Here is a 16,537-nt window from a genome sequence, read left to right as displayed (position 1 = left end):
CTAATCAGAAGATGTATTTCAGAGCAGAAAAATATTGAAGATCTCAATTTTTTTCATATGAAAGTGACAAACTAATCAGTTTGTCATTTTCATGACAAACTAATTAACTAACTAAACTAAACTAACTGTCATTTTCATGACAAACTAATATTAAAAAAATTTAAAGAACTACCCCCTCCAAAAAAAAAAAAAAGATAAAAAATAAATGCAGACCAAAAAAATCAATTCGAATCAAATACAAAATACATCCTTTAATAGAAGTAGTTCATGTTCTGAAGGTAAAACCAAAAATTTTCCGAAAATACTTAATGTGTAAATGTATCCTACACAAATGTTCAAAATTATCAACTTTACAAATTTAGTTTCTTGATTCAAGATGAATACAAATAACTTGCACATGACAATGGACGGTTTAACTTTCTTCTTACAAAAACATCACGAACCTGAAAGATCATTTTGACAAATAGATAGTTGATTGTGCAATAAAACATATGGAATGGCCTGTTTTTTGCAACAGCCTTACACTAAAACGTGTTTCTAATATATAACTCAGATCTCTATTTTTTCACCTAAAATGCTCTAAAGATTCTTTCAATATTTGTAAAATATATTCCATGAATTTCTCCAGCTACACATATGTTTACATGAGCTAAAATAATGCCCGACTACTTTTATCAAAAAAAATATGAGTTAGTGTGAGTGATTTGAATTATATGAATAATAACTAAGTCTGCTGGAACAGAATATCTGAATAACAAAATTTTTTTTCTCAATTTTTATAGAAAAAACATAGAACATTGTATATTCATACATGCCATAATTTATAGTACCAACTATGATGAATCTATCCCCATAATAATATAAACTAAAACACATTTTTCATTCTTTGGTGATGAAAATTTCTAGTTAAAATGCTTGTAAATCAAGCAAAAAGGTTAAACTATATTAGCAATTGATGCAAACACATACATAGATCTGAAATGACTTCCATTGAGCACATTCAAGTGTTTCACAAGAATCATTGATATCAATTGGTGTAACATCAAGACAGAGAAATTATTCTTATTGAGTATCTTGAATACATCAACAAACTCATTTTTGGTGACGATTTTTATCATGATGGCACACACCACAATCTTCAATTACAATTTTGATTGAATGCAGAAAAGAACTTTCTTTCTTTTTGTGATGTAGCCACTCCCTAACTTACAAACATTAGGTTTACGGGCCTTTTGAGTTACAAACAAAAATATTTGGCACAAGTATAATTTATATACCACGTATATGCAATGAACTGTATGAACTATGTACAAATTTTAAAGTATATAGTCTTTGCTCTCTTGCTTTCTCATCACATTCAGTGTGTTTATAGCATCAGTAGGAAAGGACAAATAAGCATTGCATTATGGAATTTAGCATCCAGCATTGGTGAATGTACTACCACTACTAAATCACACATGCACCCCATAAACATTCCTCCAGGGAATTCTAACAAATTGGTGCATGCCAGAATGTGTTGTGTATATGTGTGACTCTAGCACATTTATGATATCTGAGTTAGGAGTCTTTTGTATTGATGTTGGCATCTGTCTTCCATACTATAAGTAAAACTGGTCTGAAGATGCCTGAAGTTTTGTGTTATGTAATACATGTTGAAGGTCTGCCGGCTCTTTGCAGAGAGACTTCTTAAAATGGAGACCAGCTCACATTTGCTGGTGAATGTACTGCATGTCATCTGCAACTTAGCAACTGGATGAGATAAAGTTATGGAACATTTGCGTAAAAATTATTTTGAAAAATCTACTCAGAAAATTTGTAAACATGAAATGATTTTGAAGGCTATCAGGAAGAGGGTGAATTTGAAGAAATTGACACGAGTATAGCAGACGAGTTACATTTATGGGGGGGGAGGGGGACAAATTTATAATTAAAAAAATAGACATTCTTCTTCAGTAGTGATTGGACAGTAAAAAAGGAAGCTATTAAAATACAATAAAATCTTTCTAACTCAAATTGCACCATTTATAAGAATGAAAAAAAATCAACAATATTTTCTTGTCAATGTTTTTAATAGCACTGTTTAAATATGACTTTCCAATTTATGGTACTAAATTAATGGATAGTCGCCAAATGATCCAACTTGTGAAATATGCTTGAAACTCATTCTATTTGTAAGTCGGGGAGTGACTAGATTTATAAGCAGACTTTGAATAACAAACTTAAAAGAATTTTTATAAAATTAATGATATGAAATATTATATAATAATAACCAGGCGAAGAGTTCATTCACTCAATTATCGACACATTCTCATCAAAACTGTTTCCTATGTGTAACTTTCTTAGCAAGTAAGTTGTTTCGAATTTTAAAATCAATTACTAACATGGAAATTAAAACAATTAAAAAGTAGTCAAGATCAAAATGATATATTCAGGTGGCAGAACACTTTTTAATATAATAAATATCTAATATTTTTTCAACTTTAAATCACAAAAAACTTTGAAACTATCCAGAAAATAATGAACTGGAATTTTTGCAAAAAAAAAAACTTGTACATAAATAAGAAAAATTGAATTAAACCAAACTACTGTAGTTTTTGACATAATGACAAAAAAATATTAATCCATAATTCTGACTCATACATGAATATGTAACTTCTATTATGTTAATAGGAAATTTTACTTTTTTTTAAGCTATAAAATTATATATATTTAAAACATGATTTAAATATACTATTCTTTCATCAAGTAAATAAGAATTAAATATGGTATATCTACAGAGATGAAAACAGCATTAAAAAACAATTGTAGAAACTATAGTCACAAAACAATGGCGCTCCCTCAAACAATAAACACAAATATCTGACATAAGTGAGACTAGAAGAGCCACAGAAAAAAAATTGATAAGTGATAACAGCCGTCTCATTTTACCAGGGTCATGAACATGTAAGTTCACACAAAATGGAGAGTGAGAAACACTCAATAACAATCATATTCATTATGGCTTATTTGACCGCAGGTTTAAAAAAAATGCTATAAAATTAACAGACATTTCCAGATAGGAACAAAGATTGAAAATTTTATCACCATTCTTATTCATGCTACTAGTATAAATATGAAGTTCTATTATAAAATTTACTTAAGAACAACAAAATTTTTTTCTCTGTGATTCACACTGATCATTAGAAGCTATACTAATGCATTCAACAAAACACAAAAAAAGGTTGACAAAACAGTTTTTTTTATTTTTTTCAATTCAAATATTCATTTCAGTGCAACAGTTAGTTCTCTAGTATAAAAAAGAAACTCATCTATGAAGTGCAAGAAAAATACGTAGATATTTTTGTTGAAGGCACTATCTTTTGCACTTTCAAGGGTTATAGATGAAGCAATAAAAATTAGAAGAATTGAAATCTTGTGATATTTATGACTCATCCACGTCTCACTCCCAAAGAATTTTTATTATACTTCATACAAGTCATTCAAAATGTTGGATATATATTGATAGTGCCAATTATTAGCTGGTGGTAACTAAAGAGTATCTTCAGATATATGCTCAATAGGAAAAAGTTCTGAATACTTGATTTCTAGAAGATGGTTGAAATCCATTTATACAGTTGACCCCAATTTAATGAACTTTTTGAGGGTTCCACAGCGTTTGATTCAACATACCCCTAAAAAAAGCTTTCATAGAACTAGAGTTTTGTGAAACACCAGTGGGAAATCTATGTGAAATAGGCAAATGGTAAATTTGAAAATACACTGACATATGTTTCGTCACTCTTGGGCGCTGTTTTCAAGGAGAAAAACAGAGGTTCTACACTAACAAAAAACATGGTCAGAATGAGAGATTGCCTGAGGGGGGTCTAAATCATTTTTGCTTCATTTCACTACTTTTATTCTCAGTTTTGACACCAGAGTTTTTGCCATCTATTGTTAGCAGCATTATATCATTTTCTTGGCCCTTTTTAATATTGTTCAGGTGTTTTTTTCAAAAGAAAATTGTGATAGGGTAATATGGAATGGAGGGCAATTGATTTAGTGTCATTTACTACAGTTGGACTCTGATATAATTAATTCTGATTCAACAAATTCCCAGATGAAACAATTTTTTGCTGAAATTTTAACAAAAGTAGAAGCTAAATTCCTATTTAAAAAATAAAAATCGTGGATATAATAAATTATTTTCAACTATCCTTCATTTTCTTTTATTTCTCATCACTTGAAAACATACTTGCCAACTACTATGGAATGTCCGCAGTTTCGACAGATTTCTACCATAAAATGGGAATTACAGCGAACTGTGAACTACAGGGAACTTTTTTTTCAAAAGTTATTGCTTTTTATTGAGGATTTCTCTGAATTCTATTTTCCTATCGAGTACAAAATGACGTCACGTGAAGACTGCATTTCCAAAAAATAAATACTGAGATCAATTTCAAGTTTCCATGGTCTGCACATCCACAAGTTTAATCCCCAAATGTGCCCTTATAAGTTTTAATAACTAAATTGAACAGAATGAGCAGAAGTTAATTTATCAAGTTTCTCCATAACACTTTTCATATGTGAGATTTTACAAAGAAGCGGAAGAGGGATGTCCATGACGACAAAGAAGTGATAGTGCCCAGTTCCGAAAAATCAAAGAACTTTCAGTGATTTCATGAGCAATAGACACGGTAAACAGGCCCCAGCTTAAATGATAGTCTACTTTAAACATTTGTCAGAGTTGAATAAATGTCCTATTTGGCCAAGTTGAAGAAAATAAGAAAATTGATTTGTATTTAAAAAACAGTCATGAGAGGAAAAAATTGGGGGTGGGGTGTCCCCATCCCATTGGTAAACATTGCCACTTTGGAGAGGCTTTGTTCCCAAGGTTGGCATGTATGCCCAAAACTACAATCCAAAGTTCTTGTTTTTTTTCCCTTCCAGGATTTGATCTTCAGCTCTTTTTTTAAAGACAAACAGAAAAGGGGGAAACGGTTGTTGTTTTTTTTTTTGAGTAAAAGAAGCTATAAAACTTTAGTGACCAATAGGTATATACCAATACCCTAAAAAATTATGCTGTCCTCATGTTTAGATTTCAGTAGAGAAATAAAATTACTTCAAGTTTGCGCTCTTGACAAGCAATGAATGACAGGTCATAGTGTTTTTCGGTAAGGGAAACAATTTCGACAGAATTTTGTAAAAATGATGGAAAATATTAAATCAACATACTAAACATATATATATCCATAAAATATATATATATATATATATATATTTTATCATTGTCAGAAATAAGTTGCAACACCAACCCAACGTAAGAACATTTATGTTTTAACAACGTATTATACGGACATACGTTTTAATAACGTATTATTCATTTAAAATCTACAGCCTCAAGTGTGTATATGCTCCTAATCAATTTGACCCTTCCTTGATTTAACTTCCTTGATTAAATTGTCGATTTCACCTTCATTAAATTGGGGTTTGACTGCATATTTATCACTTCATATTATTCTATGTGTGTGTGTGTGAGAATGTGTTTCTTTGGTAATTTTAAAATTAAAGTACATTTGCAGCAGGAAGCTGTACACCTAGTATGTATATGAAATAGAAAAATGTAATTTAAAATTATAATTCCTTAAATGATCAAAAATGGTGATTTAAATAGGTATCACAAATTAAACATTTACAGAGAAATCAAATGTAATGTCATGCACAAAAATCAAAAATACATTCCATCACTATCACAGAAAAATTCAGTGTAATGAAAATATAAATATATTGATAATAGATGAACTATATCACAGTTAAGAACTGTAATAACTGTTGCTCGGTCAACAAATAGATTGGTTTCAAATAGGAATAAAATTTTTCTGCAGTTTTCATTAACATACTTAAAATTTCCATCTAATTTATTGTCCTTGGACCATATGACTAGAAAATCAGTGGTTTCAGATTTGGAAATCATTATACTTCACTCTTCAACTATCATGACTATTTCAGACAATATTAAATATCATTCAAAAACATGATTATGAATAGTTATGTGTGTGTATGTGTTATTCTGTCAAAAAATATGGAGATATATACTTATTGACAGGATTATCTCTTGCTAAAGGTGGAAAAATCCAGTACATTAGTCATTCGTTTCCCTCTCAAAGAAATCAAAAGCAGCAGAATATTAGATTAAAATTATTTTGAAAAATAGATTAATGTTTCTTGCTATACATTGTTTTATATATCACATGAGACTGAGCATAAAAAAATTCATCTGAATAATTTAAAACACAGGACTTGGCCAACTAAAATTCATATCTGAATCTTATCATCAGGTATTTTGTGTGTGTGTGTGTGTGGAATACATTTCATATAAAATATATACCATAATCTATATAAATAAATATCATAATTAATGAGATTGCTGTGATTTTTATAGCAACAAGACACTACCACCTTATTTTAAAAATTAGTTTCTATCATATATATATACAGTAGACTCTCTGTGACTAAACACGTGGATAACTCGACATCTATTATTCCCTTGGTTGGCCCAATACTAATTTCAACGAAGGGGAACTCTCTAACTCGACACATGTTTAGCTTAACTCCGCTTAAGTCGACTACGATTTTTGTCCCTTTACTACGACTGGTTTTTACAACTTCCCATGTGTTACCATTCTAAGAATTTTTTGATGTTGTCTGTGGGTACTTCGATAATCCTTTGTTCTGTATGATGGGTCCCTTTTTTGCGCTATGGGTGGGGGGGGGGACGTGCATGTGCAGAATGAATGTTTGAAGCCTCTTGGCCGGCCTATCATTTTAGTGGCGTTTCCAGGACAGGTCTTTCATTCTTTTCATAGTCAAAAGAAAAGTGGTGTGATCCCTATTGGATGTTGAAATATCCAATAGGGGTAAAAATCTCATCTCTTGTAAGTTTTGATATTGTCTGTTGCAAAGAATGCTTTTGGCGGAACTCGGTTTTACGATTTCTTGGAAAAGGAGAAAAAGAAAAAGAGCTAAAGCCTGGTTAGACGCTGAATATGCCATTTGGTTATCATTGTGAGTATCGACGGCCATGAATGCAATGGCTTCACGTGAACTTCATACTTTAACTTTGAAATCAAAAGTTGAAATTTTCAAAAAACTAGAATCAGGAAAACTCAGAGCGAACTCACTGAAGAATAAGGAGTTGCACAGAACCCATTTCAACACTTGCTAAAAATGAGGGAAATTTTTTTTCAGCATTTGAATTTTCTTATAAACCAAGCAGAAAACGCATAAGAAATCAGAATTCAGCGATGTAGAGGAAGCAACTCTTTTGTGGTTTAAATCCCTCGATCTTACTCAAACTCAATCCCATTATCAGGACCAATAATTCCAGGAAAGCAAAAGATTTTGCAAAAAATCTCTATCAAGGAAATTAGGAATTATTCTAAGTATGAAAACTTTTTACAGAAAATTACATACAAAAAATTTGTGAATTTGGATGTTAGAATGGATGTAAAAATTTCTGTTTTAGATGCAGTTGAAATGATTGATTCTGCATGGAACTCGGGCACGAGTGCCACTATTCAGAACTGTTTCCGTCATGTTGGTTTTTGTTCTGAGTCTTTGGAGAACGATTATTTCTCCAAAGAAAATTCATTAATTAAAATAAAAAGATTATTTCTCCTGAAGATTCCTCCCAGATTAAGTGTGGAGAAAGCATAAATAGCACTATGGGTGATTGTATCGATGATGAATAGCAGACGACGATATTCTAGAATCAATCACCCAAAACAAGTGCTTCATGTTTCGAAGAAATAGAATCACACACAGAAAGTTTGGACGAAGAAGTATCTGCACCATCCGTCCATGATGAAATAAAAACTCTAGATGTGATACGTCACTTCTTACACAATCAGGAAAAAGCCGAACAATCGTGGTATAAACTGAATAGTGTAGAAAATTTTTGTTTTCTCTTCGAAAAGAAAAACAAGCAAATATACTTGATTATTTTTCATGAGGTAAATTTTTTATACGTTTTGATTCTATTTTGAAACAACCCCGAATTAAAATTAATGAGAATTAGCATATTTTTAAATAAAATTGTTAGAAAGTATATAATTACGCACACAAAAACGATCGGACAAAAAATTACCTCCCTAACTCGACATCTGCTTAAGTCGACGTGTTTGGCGATTGTTTTGGGGTGTCGAATTACCAAGAGTCTACTGTATATATATAACTTCAGCCTAAGAAGGTGTTACATCTTAATATTCACATATCAGTAAGTTATATGACTATTCTGATGTTGAGAACTACACTGTACCACAATGTACAATGATATTTACTTTTTGATTTTCCTTCAAATCTAAACTTATGATCAGAAATGAACTGAATTCATTTATTAACTTCAAATAAGCGATTGGTATTCTGCAAATATTGAATTATATTGTTACAAAAATATTGTAATTTTGATTATTGCCTACTAACTAGTAACAGCCTACAATCTGATTTATTATGAAATAAACTTCATTAATATGCAGAATCATACACATCTGTAGGTGTTGTTACCTGGGGGTTTGGGGGTGAGCCCTCCCGAAATAAATTTTGTGAAGAGGCTCAACTTTCCCCACAATATTTTATAAACATCCAATGTAATGCACCCCACTTTCAGCATACATCCCCGAGACCTGTATATACACCCCAATTAACAACATTAGCCCCAATCCCCAGTGTTTTCTTTAGATCAGTGCTTCTGCACATATCAACTAACAGCTATATGATCTAATAGGACATTTATTCCTGATAAAAAGCATAAGTAAAAGTAGCTGCAGGTATCATCACTTATAAATATTAAAACTGATATATTGTATTATAAACTAAACTAGTTTGAAAATAATGATGAAAATAAAATGAATAACTTACTGCTCATTTGTTGACATAAACTCTAAAATTTTAAATATTTCTTTATTAGAATTAAGTATGGAAAGCCACATTAAGGTATGAATGAGTCATATATATCACTTCTTCAATTCTGAATTCAAGCTATCACATCAGGTACATTGTCATCCCCAACAATTTTTTTTTCATCTCATCAATGACAATTTTTTATATGAACTATGATAGTGACTTTTTGGCAGGACAGTGCAAGAAGGCACTGAATTCTAAAACTAAGCCTAGTAAGTCTAAAATATCACATTGTCTCAGTTCTATGACATTTTCTTTCAAAAACCTTAAAAAAAACTGTACTTATATATAGAAACTTTGAAACAGAAATTAAAATTTCATGGCACTATATATACATGTGTATAGAAATATGTGATTAAAAAGCTGTTGGTATATCTCCCCCACCCCACCCCAATGACAAATAAAATATGTTGTCATAAAAATGAATGTGGTGAAAACTTGAATTTTGACTCTCACAATAAATTACACAAAATAAAAAATTAGTTTCTGGATAAATATTATAATTTCTTCTTATTTATCTGAAATACTAATATTTTCTGAGACAAATATTTCAAACAAGCAACCAATAATAAATGAGCATGTAGTGTTATTTTAACGGATTTAGGAATCAAAATTTTATATTTTCTTCTTATAATTAGATTTAAGGTGAAAACATTTTTATGATCATCTCAACATAATAAGTGCCTTTGATATCATCTGAATTAAGTTGCTTTGTAAAACCAATCTAATATAGATAGCATCGATTGAGTTAAGATTTAAAAAAAATCATAAACAGATCAATGGCAATCTCATTTAATGTTCATAACTTGCTGTTTTTAAACACAAAACTATACTTGACTAGTCGTATTTTTAATACCTGAGACTTCTTTCCCCATGATGGCTAATACACAGTATGGTAAATAGGAGTATGATCAGTGGCAGATATTTTGTTACTAACTTGAGGAAACAGCTTGAAATATACTTTCACAGGTCGTTAAATCATTTAATTATAATCAAACTAATTAAATTTTAAAATTTTACAAGAAAAAAATTCATTTACTTCAATTGAGTATCATGTTATTCAAATGCATGTAAGAAATGTTACAAACTCTGACACTGATCAGCCTCCTACCCATCACAAAGTTCCATACACACATGTATCACCATGATGACATATATTTCTAGAAATACTGCTTCTCATATTTATGTTGACACTTGATCTATTTTTTTACAGTAATTTATGATACCCTATGTTTCTATCTTTCGACTTACACAACAACAAATACAACAAAAAAATATTTTCCACTGGAATGGCCTTTTAAGAAACTATTTACATCACAAACAACTGCAAACGCAGTTAAAATATTATTCACAGTCTGGTATGATGCTACTGTACAATGAGAGTGGCTGATGTCAACATTCTGATTTATCTTCGACAACTAGTTGCTGGGTATCTTTATCAGTATCAATGGTTGTTGGATCTAGTGAACTTTGCCGCAGCTGGAGTATAGCAGGTGATTTGTCTTTATCATTACATACCTGTATAGGAATTTCATATGTCGGTGTATTTTTGTCATTACCAATCACATCATACATTGGATTGCTAAAATCTGTTGGTTTACTCAAATCCCCTAAGCTGAAATGACTATCAAGGGGTTCCTAAAAAAAAATAAATAAATAAAATTCAGAAAAAAAGCACTTCGGTTCTATACAGGGTGATTCAGAAAAGATGGGAAAACTAAGAGATGTCAGTACACACCAATACAAATAATTGTCATTCAAAAAATGCATGGTCTAACATAAATGCAAATGCAATAGCAAGATTCGGAACGGCCGCTCCACAAACGTGAAATTTATCAGGAGAAAAAAACACCATGCATGCAAACATAACCTGAGGAAGAAGAAGAAACTGTATGCAAAACTGCATTACAGTGAATAAAAGGCGCAGATGCCAGCCCTGTGAAGTTATTCCAGTGTGCAACTGTTCTAACAGTTGTAACATACAGGATGATGTCCACACCTTTTATTCACTGTGATGCAGATTTACATACAGTTTCTTCTTTCCCAGATTACATTTGCATGCATGGTGTTGTTTTTCTCCTGATAAATTTCAACAGGAATGCTGTTGCGTAACGCAAACGCGCTCACGTTAGACCATGCATTCTTTGATGACAATTGTTTGCATTGGTGTGTACTATCACCTCTTAACATTTTCCCCATCTTTTTTGAATCACCCTGTATATGAGTTACTCTAAAGTTTCTGAGTGTATAAAAATAGTCATCTCCAAAAACTGTAATTATATGTATATATATATATTTTTGATTCACATTTTAATTGTTTCTGAATAGCAATGGAGTTCCAATAGCAAATTGCCTTGTTTTTATGTGCCTGGGGAGATGCATGCATAATTTTTTGTGAAGGCAGCTGACATAAACTTTGAATTTACTATAAAAAAACAGCTACAGATATCCCTAGCTTTAAAGGTTCTCACTTTATACAATTTTGCTATAATAAAATTTTGAGAAGTTGACTTTTAAAAATACAACAATATAATTAAAATTGACAAAATATGTTGGATTTGATGTAAATGAGACAAATTTAGAGATGAAACACTCAAACAAAACTTACCAGAGCTCCTTAATGAACATATTTTAGTAATGACAAATAAAATAGATGCTGAAATTTTAGGATAATTTTTATCGATAGTCATTTATCACATTGGGAGAGAGGACAGTCAATCCCATCCTTGAAAAAGTTTGCAGGCAGCTGATGCTGCAATTAGCTTTGCTTGAAGTAAATGGGTACCTATATTGAGACTACCACCAGTTTCCGCACTCAGTCAAATTCCTTTCATGAAATTTTGTTTTTGTGTGATTAGTTTGAAGAACCGCTCATTATTATCTAATAATAAGAGACATCTCCATGATTTGAGAAGGTTAACATAATTAACTATTTCACAGACTGGTTTGTGACACACATTTTAGAAATCATGAGCAATACTATTGTGCTTATACTATAATATTGCAATACTATTACAATATTTCATCTTGGTAGCTCAATAAAATACCACAGACAAACGGAACCTGAGGAAACTACCATTTACTGCCCCTTTTATTTCTGAGGACAAGCTTAGAGAGAGAGGAGGCATAAGGTAAACCAGGGGTGTCTAACTCACAGGCCACATGTAGCCCCCAAAAGAAACTAGTGACACCCCAACAAGGATTAAAAATATTGTTTTCTTGAATTTAAAAAAACTAATAAATAATTTTGTTATTGAAAAATATGAAGAATTTTTATCTAAAAAAATGGTAGAGAATCTCTGCAAACATGAAATCAGCCACATATTTGCGAACCATTCCAAGTCTTTCAGAGACGGTTCCTTGGTTAAGGAATGGGTGATAAATCTGCAGAATATATCTGTCTTAAATATCTGTAAGCATTTCATGATATTTTTGGATCGAGACACATTGGGGCCAAAAGAATAACAGCAATTGCTTATAATTTGCGTGACCAGTCAAAAGTAATATTCTTAAAATATAATGGAATTACCTTTTTAGTAATGTAGAACACAAAAATCCAACGATGTTCACTAAAAATATATGGGAAAGAATGCCAGACAGCTGTTTTTGGGCTACTATAGCCCCTTTGTCGGTGGAAAAATTAAATGAAAATGAGAAAAAAGCCAGGATTTCCCCCCCCCCTCCCCGGCTGCAGTCACCTTCAATGATTTTTCAATAATGATTATGCGATACACAAGTTCAAAAGCTGATTAAAATTCATCAAAGCCTGTATTTCTCAGCATTACGTTTTAGGTCTTGCATATTTTTCGACAATATTTGTCTTTATTTGTGATTCTTACTTAATTTAATAACTACACATTTTCAAAGTTTTTTTCCATAAATTTATTAAAATTTTGGTCTTTTTTTGTTTGAAAGTTGTTCACAAGTATGCTTCTATATTTCTCTTAGCGACCTAATTTTTCACCAAATCAGATTTGTGTTTTTGTTAACTAAATCAACTATTGGTGTGGAGTTTTTCAATGCATCACTAAAAACATAAATAATTATTCCATAAATAGTGACATTTCAGTTTAAAAGATGTTGTTTCTTTTGTAATTGGTGTTGTTATTCTTTCAGCCACTTTACCAGGTGTACAATTATGAAATGCGGATTTCAAACAATAGATGGTGCACCAATGCAGTTTGTGCTATAAAGATTTGACACTGCACCATTTTGTTGTGTCATCAACAAGTGTCAGACGTGCACGAATGATAAATTGGAAAAGTGTATGTATAGTGTTGTGTTGTTGTGTTCAATATGTTGAAATTTATACCGAACAAAGAGCATTTGCGGACAGCATAAATTTTTTGTTTTCATTTGAAGAAAACTGCTGAAAGATTCAGATGAAATGGGATAACATCCAGAGAGATGGGAATTTCTCATTTCTCGTAGGCCATTGGAAAAAGCTTGTTGACTAACGCCCAATTGCTCTGCGAGTTGTTTTTGTGTTTGCGTATCATCGCCGTCCAACAATGCTTGAAATTCCACATCTTTGTATTTTTTTGGCAGTTTTCCATGTTCCTTCCATGTCTGCAACATCAAAGTCACCACTTTTGAAATGCCGAAACCATCGTTCACACGTATCTTGCGATGGAGCATGTTCACCATAAGCTTCTCGAAGTAATCGGTATGATTCAGCAGCAGTTTAGTTACTTATTCAGTAAAGATCATAGGTTATTTATCTTGTTTACCCTGTCACCCTGAACTTAAGGAACTGTCTTATCAGCTAGGAGCAACTGCATAGCATTGGCCCTTGTCATCCTATTTACAAATGTTTCCAACCTGATAGTGTCAAACAAGAACAGAAAATCTGATTTATCCAAAAAGGTATTTATGCTGCTGTATAAAGATTATAAAGTTATAAAAAAGCTTACAAAAAGAGAACTATATCAGCTCTTAACCAGTCATCTGGCTATGACAGCATAAGATGTTGTGCCGATTTTAAGTCTAATTATTTCAATTTTTGAAAATTAGTAATTACTTCAATTATTATAATTTTTTTTGATGAATTAAAAACGCAGTTAAGAACATTATGAAGTCAGTTTCAATATATTCATAAAACATTTTAATCAGAAAAACATATTTTATTAGCTTCAAACTTTTGAAAAGGGGAAAAAGAAATTAATTGGCAAGATGAATAGTTAATGTATTAAAAAAGGGAGGGGCGTAAAAATTGGGTTTTTCAACTCTTATCTATAAGGAAGTGATCGTGGACAGGTTATTCGCTAACTGCACACAGAGTGGCTGCAGAATAGGTGTGGTTTTTCTATTATGTCTATGGAACCTATTGTCCGTTCTGAGGAAAACTGGACATGAAAGGAAGTTGACTGTGGAATATAGGTAGCCGCAACAAGCTGAGTAAGGTAATTGCAAGTACTTGCAAAAAAGTTGTTTACATTTGAGGCTAATGAATGGAGCATGAGAGCATGACCTTTAGTGTAGTGCATGGTGGCTCTCTTTGGTTCAAGCAGCCTACATTTCACTTACGAGTTTAATGGTATTACTATCCCAGATGCAACTAGGGTCACCAATTCAGAAATTCTCATTGATGAGTGGCTTGGTTTTTTTAGCATTGTTCAGCAGTGGTCAAGAAAGCAAATACAATGCTTGGTTTTGGGCTTAAAACAGTCTCTTTGCGTTCTCCTAAAGTAATTTTTTCACTTTTTCGAGGCTTAGTTTGTGCGCTGTACTGGAATATGTGTAAGGTTTTGGAGACCATAGTTACAGAGGAACATAGACTTGGTTGAGGGGGTGCAGAGAAGAGCTACACATGCTCTTGTTAGCACACTAACATTGAGCTATGGAGAAAGATTTGATTTCTTGAATATGTTTGCATTGGAAGAATGCAGGTGTTGGGGGAAGGGAGTGTTTGAAATTTTCAACAGGGTGGATAGGATGGACCATCAGTTATTAATGCACAGTAAATCAACTGCTTCAACAAGGGGACACCAGTATTGTTTAATAAGGCCCAATTCCAGGTTGTGGTGCCTCAGGGAGTTTTTCTATAATAGGGTTGTTAATAAATGGAATAGCTTACTTCCTACGTCATGAATTAATTCTAGCACAAGTGACACGTTTAAAAACAAGTATGATAAATATAGTGGGATAAATCGAGAAGCTTTCCATATTTAGGTAAGACATGCATAATTTTTTTATAGGAAGTGTATTATATAGTATTAATTATTAGTTTTTTCTTTTGTGATGCATGTTTTTACATTAGGCTGCTGTATTTTAGTTATATTTGATATCCATATCTTTTATAGGTATCTGTTTTCAGCCACCTTGTTGGACAATTTGCCTGTTTTAGCCTTTGTGTTTGTATTTGTATTTGAGCACTTGCTAAAGGAATATTCTAGAAATTATGCAATTACACATTTTTCTTTCTATCTGCTTAGCCAAAACAGCATAGCTGCTGTGCAGTCATGTGGACATAGTGCTGTTTCCTAAAAGCAAGGATCAAGGTTTGAACACTGCAGGCTGCATGATAATGTTTGTCAAAGTTAGTTTTCTGCAGTTTTCCAACTTTGAGGTGCAAATGCGACCCAGTCACTAATTTGAACAGTCTGCAAAGAGAGCAGGCAGACTTCCACAATATGATAATTGCATAACATGGAAATTTGGCCATTGTACACTACTGATAGATGGTGCCTTCATTTCGCACCCAACTTCCCTGGTTGGAAATTGCCGTATGGCAATATATGACAGGAGTTGGTGTGCAGTAAAGTAATATAATCATTTTGACAAATGAAGAACTTTCATTTCTAGCTCTACTTGAGCATTGTAAATATTGTATATGCCTCTGCATGCCTTAAAAATACAGAAGACGATTGAATGCTATTGGAATCATCAGCCATAAAACCTAGAATAGGTCTATTTACCCAACTTCTTTGTTATGCAAACTGTTGTTTCACCTGTACACAAAATTTGCACCATAATTTTGAATGATGAATGTTAGTTACTGTCTATGACCATGAAATAGTAAATACAAAATTATTTTTTTCTACCAGGCAGAAGTTTTTAACGACTATTCTACTAGAACCCTCAAACTAAGCAAATGAAAAATTACTAAACCACCAAATGATCCACATACATTGCCATATGCAAAGGGGGTTTTGGGGTTCTAACCCCCCTAGCCAAGATTATAGTATTATTTTGCAGGAAAAATCGTAACCCCCCTGAAGGGAAAAAATCTGAAAACCCCTCTCGAGAAAATTCTGGGTACGCCTATGTCCACATACATCCCACCCCCAAATAAACTTAGAAACAATACAAATTCTGTTTTGGCAGAATCATTAATTGCAATCTACTACATTTGTATTATTTGGTATTATGTCCATGATTCTCTCTTCAATTAAAATTAATAATAGGAATTTTGTTGATAGGATTTCATTAAAAAAGTAGTAAAAGTAGGACAAGAACTAGAAAGTAGGACAAAAGTGGGACCTTTTATCAAAAAAGTAGGACTACTGGGAGCCCTGCATTTGACAGAATGATTCATGCTGGACTGTTTTCTTATATCAGTGGTTCCCGAACTGTGAGTAACGACCACCTAGGGGGTTTGGGC

The 16,537-nt window shown here is 32.2% G+C and overlaps 1 protein-coding gene across 2 annotated transcripts in view; it reads right to left on the bottom strand.

Annotated features, from left to right (window-relative positions):
- Window positions 1–236: 236 nt before the first annotated feature.
- Window positions 237–16,537, bottom strand: part of mgl (low-density lipoprotein receptor-related protein megalin) — a 425,733-nt gene continuing 409,432 nt past the window's right edge. For both annotated transcript variants that reach the window (XM_089252561.1, XM_089252562.1), the window contains one exon: window positions 237–10,572. In XM_089252561.1, coding sequence (XP_089108687.1) covers window positions 10,327–10,572 — 246 coding nt within the window. In that variant the 3' untranslated portion in view covers window positions 237–10,326. The remainder of the gene's footprint in view (window positions 10,573–16,537) is intronic.

The sequence above is a fragment of the Pholcus phalangioides genome, unplaced genomic scaffold, assembly GCF_987345545.1.
Source record: "Pholcus phalangioides strain wild (caught in Gottingen) unplaced genomic scaffold, Ppha-v1.0 ptg000029l_1, whole genome shotgun sequence".
NCBI lineage: Eukaryota > Metazoa > Arthropoda > Arachnida > Araneae > Pholcidae > Pholcus > Pholcus phalangioides.
The sequence above is the reverse complement of the archived record's forward strand: the minus strand, read 5'-3'. Positions and strand labels throughout refer to the sequence as shown.